The 19,243-nt window shown below is 50.1% G+C and overlaps 1 protein-coding gene across 1 annotated transcript; it reads right to left on the bottom strand.

Annotated features, from left to right (window-relative positions):
* Positions 1-2,244: 2,244 nt before the first annotated feature.
* LOC141975815 (uncharacterized) lies at positions 2,245-18,384 on the bottom strand. The gene is made up of 7 exons (XM_074936478.1): positions 17,837-18,384; positions 15,075-15,542; positions 14,148-14,266; positions 13,453-13,547; positions 8,438-8,559; positions 5,531-5,628; positions 2,245-2,538 (listed from the first exon to the last, which is right to left on the bottom strand). Exons 1-6 carry the CDS (start codon positions 18,382-18,384, stop codon positions 5,532-5,534), a joined length of 1,449 nt encoding a protein of 482 aa, XP_074792579.1. The 3' UTR covers positions 2,245-2,538; position 5,531.
* Positions 18,385-19,243: the final 859 nt, after the last annotated feature.

The raw sequence follows: 19,243 nt of genomic DNA, 5'->3' as shown, positions 1-19,243 counted from the left end.
TTGGAGCTACTCCAAATTTACAGGGCCTTCATATAAGCACTGCTCAGCTTCACTTCCCAGCCCTGAGCTGCTCCTGAGAGCATGCTCTATTGCATAAGCCAGAGTTAGAAGTCACAGTCATACAAGGTAAACACCTGAGTTTCCTCCAGATGGATTCATGAAGCCATCCCATTTCCCTTTGACGTCAGTCTTAGCTGATCACCTTAGTCTCCCATTTAATTACCACTGCATTTACCACTTGACAGCGAGAGAGCTGTTGCTGCGGCAATAAATCCCAGCCCCATCCTTCTCTGCACAGAGGGCTATGGGGTCCAGCGAGGTGCCTCTCCAAGACAGAAGGGCCAGTGCCTGTCTTGGAAGATGTTACACTTCTGCCTCCAACCAAGTGACCGGCTCGGCCACAAAATGGTTTCACAACGCGGGAGGTGGATTCCTTGGAGATGAAGCTAGGCCAGGCCTTAAACCCAGCTGTATCCTGGAGAAAGCATTGTGGGAACAGACAGTGTCGCTCCCTAAAGGTTACCTTCGGGTTAAGGGCCTGTGGTCACCGCAGCATTCTGCACCTGGATTCTCTAGCGCTCTGGTGCAGTACGCTGGAAGTCCAGGTCAATTACAAAATGGGGGTGTTCACCGACCCAAAACACAGGCAGGGTAGAAGTGACTTATGTTTCTGTCAAATTCAATTCCTTGTCTCTGTCCTTCAATCGCTAGTTTTCCGTGTGCTGCGGGTTGTTGCATTGATGGCACAGAACTGGTCTGGAGGTGTTGGCTGGAGGTTCCGACAGGTGGGCAGAAGTTACCTGCGGCTTTGGGCACCCCAGAAGGCAGGCTGGGAATGTGGGATGTTGCATGCTGGCTGGATAGTTCTGCGCAAATGATCGGCAGTGAAATAACGAACCATGCTGCCGTGTAAACTGCTGACCCTGGTTCCGGAGTAAACGCCCCCTTGTGGTGAACGGGGATAGTTCACACCTCTCAAAGCCATTGTCTCAGGCTGTCGGCAGGTTCAGGAATTATATGCAGGTTTAGAAGGTACGTTGTGGCCCCAGCAACTAGGTAAGATATTTTGAAACCACTGAAAGTTTAGATGGTGGCACACGATTCTGCGGTGAGGGAGGGCGTCTGTGGGAAATTCAGCAGCATGATAGAATATATGGGACCCTGTTTTAGGGGCAGGGATTGATAGAAATGGAGAGCCATCTGGGTGCCTTGTCCATACTGGAGCCCAACAGTCCTGCATCCACAGCTACGTGGCAAAAGCAGGTGCATGGTTGCTTCGTACCCTAGCCTCCATGGAGCCCCTGGAACTAAACCAGCATGGCACTAGGGCTGGGAAACAGTCAAAAATAGCTGCAGCTCTGCACAGGAACACCCCTGGGAGCTGATTTGTACATTGCAGGCTTTGTCTTCTGGCAGGTTGGCTGGGCGTGTGCTTCCTGTCATAGAATTCCCAGATTAGCCCGGGCCTTGGGCTGCCAGCCGCTGCTGCAGCTCAGCTCACACAGCCTGTCCGGAAGAGCTGGGGATTGGCCCAATGTCCTCATTGAGTTCGGAGAACACTTCCCCGAGGTCACTGGTTGAAGCGCCCAGCACTGGTCAAACATGGGGTGGAAGTGCAGGATGAAGCGAGGTCAGCCGCCACCTCTCAGGCTCGGGGTTTGTGGCCACCATTTGTCGCAGTGCCTGTGCGTAAGGGTGTCTGGCAGGCAATTGTGGCACACCGCTGATGGTGCAGTGACTCCACACCAGCACAGAGCCGGGGGTCCCCGTAACAAGAGGGATGGGTTTCTGTCATCCCCTCATACCCAGGCTACCCATCAGCAAATGGAGGAGGTGGGATATCTCTCTCTCCAGTGAGCGACAGAGCCAGGGAAGAGATCTCATTTCTCACTCTGCAATCGGGGGAGATTCCCCAAAGCAAACAGAGGGGTTCCCTCTCTTTCCCTTCCCCAAATGAATGGAAGATGCTCTGTATCCCTAGTCAGTCCTGCTTTGGTGAGGAAGTGGACTAGGTAACCTAACAATAGATCATTCTCCTCTCTAAACTCGGCCACGAGTGGGGGAAGGCAGGAGAGATTTGTCCATCTTTATGCTCCCTGCAATTTTCTAAATGATTTTTTGAACACGGAGTATACAAAGAACCAGCAGCAACAACAACAACAAAAAACCCAAAACCAAGAAGGAAATTAATTCAACACAGAACTCCATTTAATAAGGGGGGAGGAGTCTGTGATCTTAGGGGGAACTGAGAACAATCAATCAATGTAAAACACTTACTCTAAAAATACAGTGGATGCCAGCCTAGGCAAGGGGATAAACATTCAAAGGGGGGAGGCATAGACACTGAAAGAGGGAACAGGAACAAGCTTGCAGCTAACAGGCTTTGTCCCAGACACCAGCTTGGTGGGGACCAAAGAACCGGTCTCAATCTTCTTTCTTCATCTTCATCTGCTAGATGAAGGGGGCTTGCAGACTCACCGTGATCAAAACATAAACTTGTTCTTGGGGCCACTGTCCCATCTCTTCTAGGAGCAGGCTCTGGCCAGGGCAGAGAGAAAGCGTGTTACTAAATCACACTGGCGAATGCAGAGCTGTCTGACCAATATCACTGCCTGCTGCCCAATCCCACCAGCTCCTGGCACACAAGGGAACTGAGAAGTGAATCCTGCTCCGAGGGCCAGTCTCATGTGTATGGAAGAGGGATGGTCAGTCTCTACTGAAGTAGGTTCTCGGAGGTCAGCCGAGATGTTCATACTGGTCCCTTCTGGCCTGGAAGTCTATGAATCTGTAGTCTCTCCCCTTCCCCTTCTGCTCACCCGCCAATGGCCTCCACGCTCCCCTCCCACAATCGTTGCATTACAGGTGCAAGAGCCTTCTCCTCTGCATGTCCAGCCATGTGCACCAGCTCCCCGAACCTCACTGGCTCCGGCTCGCTCCAGCCCCCAGCTGAAGAGTTGTTCCCCTTCCCCATGGCTCTTCACTTCCCTTTCCATTCGTTGCCATTTCACATCAGAAGCTGTTACGAGCAGGGGCACGAGTGTCAGTGTAGACTGGGCTCAGGCATTCCCAGCACGGGGCCCTGAGGCCGGGGCCAGAAAAGGGCGCGGAGCCTGGACTTCACTGGCTTGTCCCAATGCTAGCACCACTGCTGACAAATGGGCCCTACATTTACTAGTACTGACGAGGCCCAAGGGTTCCTCTCCCTCTGGCTGGTCTGGTGCTCACGCTCGTCCCCTCCTGCGCTTGCCCCTGGCTCCGCCCTTGACGGTGAGAATGGGTGCGGAAGGACTCTGGGTTCTAGTCCCACTGACTCAGTTTGTTGCCGTAGTCGCTATATGGCCTCAGTTTCAGAGATGCCAACACCGGCGGGTCCCTGTTGGCTTCCGGGCCCCTGGAAATCCAGCCCTTCACCTCTGTGCCTCAGTTTACCATCTGCAAACGAAGATCACACCTATCCACCTCGCTGGCTTAATTACTGCGTGTAGAGCCCTCCGAGAGCCTCAGAGGACAGGCGCTGCGGCTGTGCACAGGGTCAGGATCACACCCGCACTCCGGGAACACAGTTCGGAGGAGGGGAGGAAGAGCATTGATTGGCTGGGGCAGGGGAGGGGCAGAAGAAGCTATAATCATCCTTAGCAGTAAGTCCCCAGGTGCCATCACAAGCTCTGATACAAACTGCCGCTGCCCGCCCATCACACAGAGAGCCAGCCGTGTCCAGGCTCGTGTGCGGGGAAAAAACCCCTACATGCCACGTTCTGGATGAGACAAGGCAAAGCAGCCGCCTCCGCACGAGGTTTTTAAAATGATAATTGGGCGCTTCCCCTCCCCCCAACCCCCCACACGCAGCTACCAGAGAAAAGACAAACAATTGCACTTTGATCGAGCGAGAAACAAAATCCTCCAAAGAATTCCACACCCACCCACCCGCACAGGGCCGGGGAGTGGGCACAGGAGCCCAGCTGCTTCGCGGAGGGCTGCGCTATGCTTTGCTGCATTCCAGATGGGCTTTTCCCACATGGGGTAGGGAGGAAGTAGCTTTGTCCCTGCTTCCATTTGTCCGCGTTTTGTAAGGGAGCTTGCTGATCCCTACAGGCTCCGGCCTCGCACCAGCGCTGGACTCGGGCTATGGGAGTGATATGGAACCACAAGCACAGTACCATTTTTTTAAGACTGATGTTTGAAAAGTCACCACTCTTCCTCCTCCTGGGGACTGGCGGTTTCTTTCACCAATCATTTTATAGCATGCTGAACTTCCTCCCAGGATCTCTAAGCATTTTATAAACACTGCACTAACTCCAGCAACACGCCTGAGAAGAACAACTGTTATAGATTCCATTGGAGAAATGGGGAAACTGAGGCACGGGTGGTTGAGGCCTAAACTTAGGTTCCTGAGTCCAACGTTTAGTCACCTAAATAAGTGGCCTGATTTTCAAAGTGCTGAGCTCCTATGGGAGCTTCAGTGGGAGCTGCTGGGCGTTCAGCACCATTGAAAATCAGCTCACCTACTTGGGTGGCTAAATATAGACTTAGAGCCTAACTTGAGGTCCCCTTCTTTCAAAAGCCTTGGCCATCGGGACTCAGCCTTGGTCACACAGTCAACAGCAGCAGAGGCAGGAATAGAACCCAGGAGTCCTGCCGCCTCGTCAGCTGATGTAACCAGAAGAGCACAGGCCATCTGGGCATATCCCACCTAATCAATCCCCCGCCTTCGCTCTCGCCTCTCCTCTGCCCTGTGGCATGCAACAATGTAGTCTGCTGAGGACTGAAATGCTTCAGTTTAACCCAAGTTTTGGGGCTTCCCCGGGGAACCGGTGCAATACAATGGCCTGAAGAGGTCAGACTAGATGATCTAATGGTCTCTTCCACCCCTAAACTCTATGGATGTGTCTACCCTGCACACAGTTTATGGCAGCATGTAGAGTACACACCCCAGCAGCTCCCCGGCATGGCTCTCAACAGCGGTGTAGACGGTGAGGTACGGCTTAGGTGAGTAAAGACGGTACGTACTCTACGCGGCCCTCTGCAAGCCAAGCAGCGCCTCCCCCATCTACACCGCTATCTTTAGCAGCGCAGCGACCCGCTGCCTCCCTTCTGCCGGAGTCTCCCCCCCCGCAGGAAAAGGCTCCAGCAGTGGGGAAAGGCTCTGGCAGCGGGGAGGAAGAGGGGAAAGGAGCCTTTTCCCACTGTCTCGCCTCTGCTAGAGCCTTTCACTGAGGCACATAGTGACACCCCACCGTGCGGAAGCAGCCTACTGTTCACCGTGGCCTGGAGCCACACATAACTTACACCCCGCTGCCAGCAATCTGCAGTGCAGACCCAGCCTAGGAGATCTAGGCGTGGGGCTGGCATTTTGAACACTCAAAACACCCCGTACAGAGGAGCCGTTTACCACCAGAGTGTAACTTGGATCGACAAACAGCAGCCCCGTAAGAAAAGGGAACGTGCAGGGCACCAGTGCCCAATCTCACAGCGCTCCTGGGGGCTGTAACTCGGTGGCCCAGTCCAGACTGCTCTTCTGTTCCTGACTGACCTCAGTCTGCTTCAGGAGCTTCCAGTCCATTGGTCCTCAGGTCTCCCTGGGCTCTCCCAAAGTGGCCAACAGTTTCCCCAGCTCTGTCATTGGGAAACCTGGATTGGAGAAATAAGTTCATCAGGAGAGACAATCACTGGAATTTACCCCACACGTGCTCAAGAAACTAGGAATAATACTTTGCACTAATCTAGCATCGTCCAAACACTTAGTGGATGAAGCCTCACAAATCCTCTGCAAACTAAATATTATCCCCAGTTTACGGACGAGGTTAAAAGAAAGCGACTCAGTGGCAGAGCTGGGACTAGAACCCAGGAGTCCTGACTCCATCCCCTGTCACAGTCATTAGAACATGCTGCCTCCAGCAATAAATGTGACAGCTATTGAACGCGCTGAATAGAAGTGGCACAGAGCCAAATTCTGATCCTGAGCAGTGAGAACCAGAATCTCTCCCCTGCAGCCCAGCGAGTGACTCTGGATGTGCACTGCTGTGACTCAGAACAGAACTGGGCCCACAGTCTGTGCACCAGTATGTTTCTCCTCCATTGAAAAGTGGGTAAGTCCCAAGCCCATTCTACACCTTCAGACTTTCTAATCTTGCTGCCAGCTAGCAGACCCAGAAACAAGCTCCCTAGTCAGTGTCTGAGCATGCGCCAGCTCTCTGATAATGGTCATAGATAAAACAACACTTAACAGACAATACACCTATTAAACAGTAAGGTCAGACTGTCCCACAGCCTGAGAGCAATTGAACTAACTACCTCTCCTGCATCAGCAAGAGCCCTCAGGAGCTAATGGGTCGTTAGCCCAACAAAGAGATTCCCACATTACGGGCCTGTAGGACCTCTCCCCAGTGGCTGCCCATGTGGAGGAGACGAGAACTCTGTGTGTCTGCAGGAGTCTAGGCAGCAGGTTTACATGGTTCCCATACTTCACCCTTCTCAGCCCACAAAGATGTAGCCGTTCATGATTTAGCTTGATTTAAAGGAAGCTCCATTAGATGTTAGATTCAACCCCCAAGGGAAGGGGTGGGAGACCCATACCTGGCACATTTCAAAACAGACACACAAAAGCCCTGGGGAATGGGCTATAGCAAACAATCTTGCATTGGGAGGTGAGGGGAAAGGAGATGGATAAATGATCCAGCAGGCCTTTTCCATCCCCAGTTGTTGTGTGGCTGTACAAAGAACTTCTATAGGACTTGGACACTTGGAACATACATGGCTTTAGCTGCCACACAATAGATCCACGTGGCAGCAGACACCCCCTCTTTGTTCCCTTGTTTGTACAACAGAATATCACAAAACATATTTATAAATTCTTTTGTTCTAACCAGGTAACAGTGATGCTCTCCAAATGCCTGAAAAGCACAGCCTGGCTTCGGCTGGATTCTCTGGACGTGGGCAAAGAGATCCCTTGACTAATGTAGCACACCGTACCGCAGCTATTATAGGAGGGAGGCCTGGGTCTGTTGTGTTTTTAACTGATTAGGCAAATTTAGTGTAAGTGAAAAGTGCTGGGCCTGGAGACTGATTTCCTCTCTTCATCCAGAGCCTAGATACAGCACAGCAATTATAACTTCAGCTTTGAGATCCCCACAATGGACAAAAAGGGATTTCGCTCTCTCTGACCCACTTATTTCTTGGCCTCTGCTTAGAATGCCAGGATGTGCATGAGGTCATGGTTTATACATTCTGGATGTCTGAGAGCGACCAGTTCATTTCAGAGCCGGAGATCTGGGAATGAAGTACACCCGGACTCCTCTTAAAGCACTTGTCATCAGTGACTTTAAAAAATGGCACCTTCTTACTAACTGTATCAATGCCCTGTGTATCAAGTCAGAGCATGTGACTTGACTAACACAAACCGTCCTTTCCTCCTGCAGATGCAGTTATAGGAGAGTGAGCTAGAGTATATTCTGCCTCATCCATTGTCTGAAATGAATCCTTATCAAGAAGCACCCTGCACAGGACAGAAATACCTATGGTCTGACCAAGGCTGATATTAAAGGGGAATTATATATGTGCAGCCTGGTAAAGCACTGGCTTTTTTGCAATAACATCTTAATTATTTTTATTTATTATTTGTACTGCGGTAGCACCTAGAGTCCCAATCGTGAACCAGGGCCCCATTGTGCTAGGTGCTGTACAGACACAGAACAAAGAGGCATTTCCAGCCCCAAAGTACAAGCTCACGGTTAATGTGCTGCCCACGGTATGAGATCAGTGGTTTTAGCATAGCTCAGTGATACAGGAGCTATTTACCTCTAGGTTGCTTCCTATAGAGACAAGTATGTGCCTGTGAGTGTGTCTGTGTGTGTGTGTGTGTGTAAACTGCTGCCCTCTATTGGATGGAATGGGAACTGCTCAAATGTGGGTCAGGATCCCTGCTGCTCTCAGTTTGTGATTTTCCTTTAGCCCTGTTGTTGCCAATAAATTCCAAGCAGCTAGCCAGGACAGCATCACAATGTTTTCTATTATACTGTCTTGTATTCAGTGTATTTGAACACCAAGATAGCTTATTCACTAATGTACATGGGGAAATATTTATTCAGTCTATTTTGGGAAATAGATGATTTGGCCCATGTGCGTTTGGAGATCAATTTCCTCCTCTCTAAGAGACCCTGTTCAAAGGCACACCACTCAGCTGTACTGAAGACATTTTCAGCCCATCTCTGGGTTTGGTTTTTTAAGTCCCACGGTGCCACCTAGTGGTCAGAGAGAGTATGACCATGCTTCGGCTTCCAGTTCAACACATTCTCTCAACTGCACTGGTAACTGCATCGCTTGTCCTGAAAAAATTCTTAAATACAGTTCGGCTTTGTGAAACTAGACAGAATTTGGACTGTGTCTGATTGGGGTTGTGTTTATGCTTCCTTTCTTTGTCGAAGAGCGTGGTGGATCTCACCTATAGATCAGGGCAGTACCAGAGGATTCTGAAGAGATGAGATGAGGCTCGGGTGTTGCAAATTCATAAACAGTTAGATTCAGAGTGGCTCCCTCTTCCATTTCCAGCTGCACTGGGTGTTCCTGGAGATGGAAGTGCAGGAAAATGGAGGTTGAGGACAGGTGAGAATAGAGAAAAGGGACTTGCATCAAGGCACTCTCGACACTGCAGTTTGAATCAAGTCGGGAAACTATTTTCAGAAGCTGACCTTCAAACACATTGTCCTTCTATATCGAGATTTCTATCAAAGGATCTCAACAGATTTTATCGTGTAGAATATGTTATTATCCCTGTTACAGATGGGGAAACTGAGGCACAGACGGGGGAGCGGGGGAACAACTTGCCCAGGGTCACATACAGCGTCAGTGACAGAGCTCAGAACAGAAGCCAAGTCTTCTGACTCCCAGTCCCCTGTTCTCACCACTGGACATTCCTACCTCCCCCAGTTTGTCAAACAGCTTCAGATCCCGTAAGGTGGTTCTGCTGGCTGACGTGGGCAGGGGAAATCTAACAAAAATCCTTTGATCTAGGACAGTTTCCCTGCACCATTTTAAAAACCTTGCCCCTGTCCATGCTGTGTGTCACTGGCCAACAGATCATTTCCTGAAGATGGTGTCTTAATACAACCCACATTGCAGCAGAGATGGGGCCTGACTTCTTCATTGTCTTGCACCCAAATGCTATGACATTTCCGCACCTAGGCGGAGAAACACTCATACACAACTGCTTTATTGAGTTGCTAACTCCTCAGCTACCCTGAGTTCACTTCCTGTAGCTCTACCAGTTCCTGGGTCAGCTTTAAAGTGACAAAGTCTCTTGGCTGACCAAACATATTGTACTGCAGACAGTATCGAGGAAGGCAGCAGCAAAGAAAGGATGGCCCAGTGTCTAGAGGACTGGCCCAGGACTGAGAAAACCTGGGTTTAAGTCCCTGCTCTGCTACAGACTTCCTCTATGACCTTGGCCAAGTCACTTAGTCTCTCTGTGCCTCAGTTCCCCATCTATAAAAAGGGGGTAGTAGCATTGCTCTGCCTTTCAGAGGTGCTGCGAGGTGCCCAGATACTATGATAAAGGGGCCGTATAAGTGCTGAAGACAGATAGCACCTAGAAATCTAGCCAGACAGAGAAGTGCATATTTGAGTGTCTGAGTAAGAGTGGGGCCTGGAGGGTCAAATGTAGCACTCCTTGCAGTAGAGAAATGGGGCTCGGTTGGACCCATTTATAGTCTATCTGTGTGAGACCGAACCACTCGCCTCCATCTCAGAACCCTTTTTGGTGTCACTCAGACTGCCCTGCTATGACATTTAACAGAGGTAATGCCGGACGGTGGGAACCGTACAGCATCCAGTGCTATGAATTTGGCCACCCTTTGAACTGAAGGCCTCGGAGAAGGGTCAGATTGAGTCATTGTGTCTCCTCTTGCACTGGCTGGAATGTTAATTAGGAAATTGCAGGTGCCTTTTCAATGGGATTGTCAGTGAAGGCAAAATGACTTTTGTGGACATACCTCCTTTCATCCAAAGGACTCGATAGGCGAATTAAGCCTCACAGCACACCTCTGTCAGGTGATATGTATCCTTATCTTACAGATGCCTCGAGAAGTTAACTGACTATGGTCACAGAGGGTCAGTAGCAGATCTGGGCATAGAAGCCAAAGGCCCTGAATACCAGTTCCCTGCTCTAACCACTACACTGCACTACTTAGGTTTTAGCATTCATTTTTTCATCCTTCACAGCTCTAAGTGCCTCCAAGGCACCTCCGTATTGCAATCAGGGAGGCCAGCTGTGTTGTCAGGACTACTCAGCTTGCAGTTACCTAACCCGGCAGAGGCTTTAGGGCATCTCTAGCAAGAACTTCAAGGGCATAATCTAGAAATCTTGCTAGGCCCTGACTGCAGAATCTCGATTCTATGACGTGGAACTATGACGTGATTGGAATAACAGAGACTTGGTGGGATAACTCACATGACTGGAGTACAGTCATGGATGGTTATAAACTGTTCAGGAAGGACAGGCAGGGCAGAAAAGGTGGGGGAGTAGCACTGTATGTAAGGGAGCAGTATGACTGCTCAGAGCTCCGGTACAAAACTGTGGAAAAACCTGAGTGTCTCTGGATTAAGTTTAGAAGTGTGTGCAACAAGAGTGATGTAGTGGTGGGAGTCTGCTATAGACCACCGGACCAGGGGGATGAGGTGGATGAGGCTTTCTTCCGGCAACTCACGGAAGCTACTAGATCGCATGCCCTGATTCTCATGGGTGACTTTAATTTTCCTGATATCTGCTGGGAGAGCAATACAGCGGTGCATAGACAATCCAGGAAGTTTTTGGAAAGCGTAGGGGACAATTTCCTGGCGCAAGTGCTAGGGGAGCCAACTAGGGGGGGCGCTTTTCTTGACCTGCTGCTCACAAACCAGGTAGAATTAGTGGGGGAAGCAAAAGTGGATGGGAATCTGGGAGGCAGTGACCATGAGTTGGTTGAGTTCAGGATCCTGACGCAGGGAAGAAAGGTAAGCAGCAGGATACGGACCCTGGACTTCAGGAAAGCAGACTTCGACTCCCTCAGGGAACAGATGGCCAGGATCCCCTGGGGGACTAACATGAAGGGGAAGGGAGTCCAGGAGAGCTGGCTGTATTTCAAGGAATCCCTGTTGAGGTTACAGGGACAAACCATCCCGATGAGTCGAAAGAATAGTAAACATGGCAGGCGACCAGCTTGGCTTAATGGTGAAATCCTAGCGGATCTTAAACATAAAAAAGAAGCTTACAAGAAGTGGAAGGTTGGACATATGACCAGGGAAGAGTATAAAAATATTGCTCGGGCATGTAGGAAAGATATCAGGAGGGCCAAATCGCACCTGGAGCTGCAGCTAGCAAGAGATGTCAAGAGTAACAAAAAGGGTTTCTTCAGGTATGTTGGCAACAAGAAGAAAGCCAAGGAAAGTGTGGGCCCCTTACTGAATGAGGGAGGCAACCTAGTGACAGAGGATGTGGAAAAAGCTAATGTACTCAATGCTTTTTTTGCCTCTGTTTTCACCAACAAGGTCAGCTCCCAGACTGCTGCGCTGGGCATCACAAAATGGGGAAGAGATGGCCAGCCCTCTGTGGAGATAGAGGTGGTTAGGGACTATTTAGAAAAGCTGGACGTGCACAAGTCCATGGGGCCGGACGAGTTGCATCCGAGAGTGCTGAAGGAATTGGCGGCTGTGATTGCAGAGCCATTGGCCATTATCTTTGAAAACTCGTGGCGAACGGGGGAAGTCCCGGATGACTGGAAAAAGGCTAATGTAGTGCCAATCTTTAAAAAAGGGAAGAAGGAGGATCCTGGGAACTACAGGCCAGTCAGCCTCACCTCAGTCCCTGGAAAAATCATGGAGCAGGTCCTCAAAGAATCAATCCTGAAGCACTTACATGAGAGGAAAGTGATCAGGAACAGTCAGCATGGATTCACCAAGGGAAGGTCATGCCTGACTAATCTAATCGCCTTTTATGATGAGATTACTGGTTCTGTGGATGAAGGGAAAGCAGTGGATGTATTGTTTCTTGACTTTAGCAAAGCTTTTGACACGGTCTCCCACAGTATTCTTGTCAGCAAGATAAGGAAGTATGGGCTGGATGAATGCACTATAAGGTGGGTAGAAAGCTGGCTAGATTGTCGGGCTCAACGGGTAGTGATCAATGGCTCCATGTCTAGTTGGCAGCCGGTGTCAAGTGGAGTGCCCCAGGGGTCAGTCCTGGGGCCGGTTTTGTTCAATATCTTCATAAATGATCTGGAGGATGGTGTGGATTGCACTCTCAGCAAATTTGCGGATGATACTAAACTGGGAGGAGTGGTAGATACGCTGGAGGGGAGGGATCGGATACAGAAGGACCTAGACAAATTGGAGGATTGGGCCAAAAGAAATCTGATGAGGTTCAATAAGGATAAGTGCAGGGTCCTACACTTAGGACAGAAGAATCCAATGCACCGCTACAGACTAGGGACCGAATGGCTAGGCAGCAGTTCTGCGGAAAAAGACCTAGGGGTGACAGTGGACGAGAAGCTGGATATGAGTCAGCAGTGTGCCCTTGTTGCCAAGAAGGCCAATGGCATTTTGGGATGTATAAGTAGGGGCATAGCGAGCAGATCGAGGGACGTGATCGTTCCCCTCTATTCGACACTGGTGAGGCCTCATCTGGAGTACTGTGTCCAGTTTTGGGCCCCACACTACAAGAAGGATGTGGATAAATTGGAGAGAGTCCAGCGAAGGGCAACAAAAATGATTAGGGGTCTAGAGCACATGACTTATGAGGAGAGGCTGAGGGAGCTGGTATTGTTTAGTCTGCAGAAGAGAAGAATGAGGGGGGATTTGATAGCTGCTTTCAACTACCTGAAAGGGGGTTCCAAAGAGGATGGCTCTAGACTGTTCTCAATGGTAGCAGATGACAGAACGAGGAGTAATGGTCTCAAGTTGCAATGGGGGAGGTTTAGATTGGATATTAGGAAAAACTTTTTCACTAAGAGGGTGGTGAAACACTGGAATGCGTTACCTAGGGAGGTGGTAGAATCTCCTTCCTTAGAGGTTTTTAAGGTCAGGCTTGACAAAGCCCTGGCTGGGATGATTTAACTGGGAATTGGTCCTGCTTCGAGCAGGGGGTTGGACTAGATGACCTTCTGGGGTCCCTTCCAACCCTGATATTCTATGATTCTATGATTAGGGGCAAGGATGAAAGAGGCAGAGAGGACCCAGCAGGATTTTCTGATCCCAGTTGGGTTTACAGCATTAGCAGTCGCAAAAATATAATGCAAAAATCACTGATTTGATTTGGAAGCAGAGCAAACGATATCTGGGACCAGCACGAGGGAATAAAGGAGAGCCCCAGGCTGTCCTTTTTACAGTCCCTTTTCCGAACGGGTGAGCGCTTATCCCTGCTTGTAAAGTAAAAGCGAAAGTACCTCACCGCTAGTTTAGCCCACTGCTCTGTATTATATAACCAACCTTAGGAACAGGAAGCTTCCGTCTCTGCTTGTACATGTTGATGAGTTTGTTCCATGGAGACAGCTCTGCCTTCGGAGATCCTCCATTTAGATCCTCTGTTTACAAAACCCCACAAATAAAGCAGTGAATCCTCTGAGCAGTCTCATCGTACATCCCATATGGAAGGGTAATACATGTCCCAGATACAGTATATGATCAAGCGCCAACCCCTTTGTTGGCATATCTCCAGTGAAGTGAATGGTGTTAGGCCAGTAGAGAGCTCAGCCCCTGGTATTTAAACAGATGACAGCATATAAAATGAACTAAAATGGGTTATAAAGGGTGGTCACATACTGTGGTGATAAGGAACATAAATGCACTTGGATCAAAGTGCATTTCTCAGCTGGACTCTTCATGGCTATGGAAAGGGCTTCTACTCTGCTTCTGACCCATCCACAGTGGCTTCTCCTCCCCACTGCTGAGACCTGCTCTCCATGTCCATTGGACCGAGCCCAGAGACTTTCCCAATGCAGCACAGAGTGCCTACAGTAATTGAGTTCTCAAGTTTCAGGGATCAGTATGGATGTGAAGGACTAGACCGAAGTATTTGGAAACCTCGTCTACCTACCAGAATACCTGACAATTCTCAAGAGACGTAATTCCCAAATGGATCAGGAGGGATTCCCTTTATCTACAGCCTCTCTACCATTCCTCACCTTTCAGGAGGTGCTCTCTCTCTTCCTTGGCACAGAAGTCCTGGGCGGTCAGTGCCAGGGGTCCTGCAGTCGGTCTGACTCCTTCGTTGTCAGTACGCGGAACCTGTGAGATCCCAGCCCTGAACCCAGAACACAGTTACGCATGGCTGGGTGCTCATGAACAGGATGGCACTCAAGTGACCACACGCTCGCTCACTCACTCCAACCACGAGAACAAGGCCTTCGCCCAGTTCAAAGCGAAGAGGCGGAATCACATTTAAAACACCAGCACAACTGGCACTGATTGTCCCACTTGTTGAAGGACTTGACCTAAAGAGGCCAAGGACTGGAAGGGGCCACAATGCTGATCGCTCATGTACACCAGGTTAAGTGCAAAGCAACTCCATGGACCTCAGTGGCGTTAGTTCAGATTTCCACTGGAGTTCCTCCACATTTACACTGGATTTCCTCCACATTTACACTGGCATAGCTGAAAGCAGAACCTGGCCCTTTCACTTACAAGGTCAGGAGTGGGGCCCAGTGACTGTACATCCCAGGATGTATAGCCCAGCTACTCTGTGCTGGCGCTGACAGCCTATTGCTGTGGGTGACAGGGCCTGACAACAGAGACGAAGAGGCTCACTTAAATGCAATAGTAAAGAGCAAATAAGATGCTGCTTGCTTAGTGATCTTCAGTAAAACCCAAACTAGTGGCCCCCTACAAAAAGACCATTGCCCAGGATCTGACAGGCTTCCCGTTGTCTATATGGGCCCACAACAAATTCATATTTACTCTGAGACAACCCACAACCCTCTCCACTATCTAAAGGCTGAATGCTTGTCCCATTTAATGGTCCCCCAGATCTGTGTGGGAGGGGGACTGGGAGTTTGGCCACCTATCTCAGTGAGGCCAGGATCCGGCCTTGTGTCGCTAACAACCAAACTTACTTTCCCCATGTTCCTGTGTCACCAGAAGCTTCTCCCACCCTCTCTGCTTCCCTGCCAGAGATTCTGTTGCACGGATCCTGGGCTGTTTTATCTTTGCCCACAGCAGTGTTGACAAAAACACCGGCATCTCCCATCTCCATGCCACTGTGGTCCAGCGTAGGAGGGGATCTCCTGCCACGGCTGGAAGGGGTGCCCCCAAGACTGCTATTCTTCAGTTCTCCAAGGATCTCCCCCATGCGGTCGCCTGTTGCATCTCCACGGGGCTCATCGGTCGGGTGGTCGCCAGTTAGCTCTTTGCCCGCTGGCTGGCTGGTCTCTGACTCAGCCCCAGCGGGCACCAGGGAGCTGTCTTCTTCTCGGTCCCCGACGTCCCCTCTCTCTTGTGCGTCTGCTCTGGTTTCTGGGCCCTCCTGTGTGCTCTGCCTGAGCCCAAAGAGGTTCCTAACAAGCTGGAGCACCGAGGGCCTGCTGGAAACAGGGGGAATGGTCAGAGGATCCATCTCTCTCGGCTGCCACAGGAGGGGATCTGGTGAGGTCACCCGGACAGCTGGGCTGGGGTTTCTCAACAGTTTGGAACCAGGGATTCCCATTGAAATATGGCTGCCTCCAGAATTCAGAACTGCCCCAGAGTTCTGCAGGGGAGGCGGAAGGCCAATCGAGCTGAGCTGCTGTACAAGAAGGGAGCAGCCAGAGAAATGGTGGGCGCTCATGAAACATTCAGTAATAGCAAGATGACTTATTTATATGGAATTCCCCCTCCACCCCCCACCCCAGTCATTTGGCATTGATTTGAAAGCTCTCCACTTTGAACTGTCACAACAAGATGGAAGGAAAAGAAAGGTCAGCGGAAATGTGGGCGAATTGCTCCAGAAAGGGATACTGGTTAAATAAGGAAGCTAAAAATATTACTTTTGCTGTAGGTATGGTTAGAGCAAATGGTCTAAAAGGAAACAACTCCACTGGCCACTGGGAGATAATTCATTCCTTGCAACAATAATAAAAAAGCAAAGAAAGAAGTCCATTTCTGATGGTTTTACAGCTCCACTGATGAGTTCGGCCAGGTCTACATTAGAAATTTTTGCTGGTTCCCACTGGCTCACAGAAGTGTTGACAAAACCACTGGAGTCTCCCGTCTCCAAGCCACTGGGGTCCAGCATAGGAGGGGAAATGGTGGGTAGGGGTGTGATTTTTTTGGTGTCTTTTCTATACTGGCAAAAGCCCTAATCCTTTACTAGTATGAACTGCGTCTACACTAGGAGCATTCGTCAGTGTAGCTACACCAGCAAACCTTTTCTAGTGTAGACCTGGGTCTTAGTTCTCAGTTGTTGTGCAGGCTCCTTTTTGCAGGGCAACATTTTTCCACATCAGCTCTAAGGTCACCTGTGCATTGTGACAATCAGGGACCCTTATTCTCCACAGTCCTGCACCCCACCATTTACACCAGTCCACAGTGGGTATAAAACACTGCCATTCTGATCTGGGAGCATCTGCCACCCTCCTTGCACTGGCGTACAGGACTCTGCAAAGCCAGGGCAATGGAGAATCAGGGCCAGGGTGCGTGGGATCTCTGATCTGAGGCGGTTAAAAGAGATAGCTCAGTCTTGCAATGAAGATTAGTCCAAGCAGCATTAGCACCAAGTTCCTGAATCATGCAGCGACCTTGGACGCTGCTGAGCTCCAGCACAATTCACAGTCGATACATAAGAGATGGGATCTCAAAGATCTGATGATCTTAATTACCTTCAGCTGTCAACACCATCTCCCAGTGGTCTTAGTACCTCTCCCCGCTTCACACTTAACACTTTCAAACCCATTTCCTGGCATTCTTGATACCTCTCTCTTCCCCCCCGCCCCCGCCCTCACACACACTCCAGCCACACCCATTTGCAGATGTATCATGTTACTAGTGAGAGGAGATGCCTGTTTGAATCGTAGCTTCCTCCGGGGTGGAATTGCTGGGAAGCTCATAGGCCTAGAGCAGAATCTCTCACAACTCTTCTGTGGCCCAAGGAGCAGGTTGGGGTGGCCCATGAAGAGCTGGCTGATCAGTTGATACAAGTTCTCCTCCTTGTTTCCAGCCCCTGAACTGGATTAAGGACAGCCACACAAGAGAAACATAGGATTGTAACTGAGCAATGAGTGCGTCTTCTATAAGGCTGTGTCCAGACTGATATTTATCTTAACATCTCTCCCCCTTGCCATGGTGATAGTAACAGTGGAGTTGCTAGCATAGCTGCTCAGAGCAGGTCTGGACAGCAGAGTGGTCAAACACCAGCAGCCAGTGCACACTGGCAGAGCAGCACCAGTGTTAATGGGCCGTTTTAAGAGGAAAAAAAATCAGGCCTAAAACTCAGATCTGCCATTAGCTAGGCTGAGCCACGGACGACAAACTTGTTAATGCAGAAATAAAATTGCTTGGAGCTGCCTTGTGCCTTTCCAGCATGTTAAGGTCAGCTGCACTCAAACCTTTGAAACCAGGAAATAGAAAGTGAACTCACTGAAAAGTTAAATCAACAACATGTGAAGACAACGCTATTACACTGCACTAGTGCTCAGGAAATAGCACGGCAAAGTTGCCTCCCCCGACCCTGAATATTCTTATGACTAATCACAAACAGAAGGGGTTGGATTCGGTCCACTCACGCCACTGGAGTTACACTTTACCCATAGTGCTTCCGAGTCTTTCATTCGCTCCTATGTGATTTGCCGCCCCACCCCTACTCCCTACGTCCCATCAGCCATCTGTGTCATCAATGCCTTACCTCCCCAAGGGCCATCTCTCAGCAGATGCTCCTCCCGCATCTCCTGTCCCAGAGCGCTGCCCGCATGCCTCCCCTGTTGCTCCATTTCCCATGCTCTGCTTCTCCTCCTCGTCCACCCTGGCGCCAATGCAGCTCCCGCTCTCGGAGAGGTCTGACAAGGCCCAGTCACCGGAGTCTCCCATCTCCATGCCACTGTGGTCCAGCGTAGGAGGGGATCTCCTGCCACGGCTGGAAGGGGTGCCCCCAAGACTGATATCCTTCAGCTCGCCATGGATCTCCCCTATGCAGTCGCTTGTTGCATCTCCATGGGGCCCATCGGTTGGGTGGTCGCCAGTTAGCTCTTTGCCCGCTGGCTGGCCGGTCTCAGACTCAGCCCCAGCAGGCACCAGGGAGCTGTTTTCTTCTCGGTCCCAAACGTTACTCCGCTCTTGTGCGTCTGCTCTGGTTTCTGGGCCCTCCTGTGCGCTCTGCCTGAGCCCAAAGAGGTTCCTAACAAGCTGGAGCACCGAGGGCCTGCTGGAAACAGGGGGAATGGTCAGAGGATCCATCTCTCTCGGCCGCCACAGGAGGGGATCTGGTGAGGTCACCCGGACAGCTGGGCTGAGGTTTGTCAACAGTTTAGAACCAAGGATTCAAATTGAAACTCACCCCCCCCCCCCCGCAACAGTTCAGAAACTCCCAGGAGTTCTAGAGTTCCATGGGGGAGGGAAGGGATGCAGATAATCTATCAATAACGACTATTCTATTGCTTAGATTGTAAGGGCAGGGACCGTCTTTTTGTTCTGTGTCTGTACAGCACCTAGCACAATGGGGTCCTGGGCCATGACTGGGGTTCCTTGGTGTGACTGTAATAAACAATAATAATATACAGGAATCAGTTATTATTATCTGTCACTCTTCATGCTGCTGCTCCTCCACATCCGAGCGCTGTCCATGTAAAATGAATAGCGAAATCCCTAGTGACATCGCTGTGTCACCAGAAGGGCTAGGCTAGATTTTATTAATTTACTTCCCTCCCCCCCACCAGCCCATATGGCTAGAATTTTCAAAAGAGCTCAGTGCTCATTTAGGAACCAAAAATATCTAGCAATTTAGTGTAACAAAAGGGAGCTTCTGGGTGAAGATCTAGCCCCTATTGGGGTGGAAATCTCCCCCGAAGTGACTTATTATTCTCGTTTTGCCCCCCATTTATTTCCTTTATCTGTATATGATTCTAGGAATGTTGCTCTGTGTGTCAAGCTGAAGCCTCAAACGTCTGTTGGGTCAGTGAGAAGCGCGGGAAGCAGCTACAAGCATGGCTGAGAGCCCTTTTTGCTTAGAATATCCCCACGTTCAATCATCCCTGGTCTCCACGGTCCGTTACCACCCAGTTTTTAAGTTCATAGCCATTTTGACCTTTTGAATTAC

Source organism: Natator depressus, chromosome 21 (assembly GCF_965152275.1).
Source record: "Natator depressus isolate rNatDep1 chromosome 21, rNatDep2.hap1, whole genome shotgun sequence".
NCBI classification, from domain to species: domain Eukaryota; kingdom Metazoa; phylum Chordata; order Testudines; family Cheloniidae; genus Natator; species Natator depressus.
This window is presented reverse-complemented; position numbering and strand designations above follow the sequence as displayed.

Bases quoted from the DNA above. Each gene is read 5' to 3' on its own strand.
- LOC141975815 (XM_074936478.1), bottom strand. From the start codon at position 18,384: ATGGATCCTCTGACCATTCCCCCTGTTTCCAGCAGGCCCTCGGTGCTC. The intron at 8,560-13,452 runs GTTGGTTATATA...TTCCATCTCCAG, and splicing joins GGAAGCTTCCTGTTCCTAAG to GAACACCCAGTGCAGCTGGA. The intron at 5,629-8,437 runs GTGAGATCCACC...TCTCCAATCCAG, and splicing joins GGTACTGCCCTGATCTATAG to GTTTCCCAATGACAGAGCTG.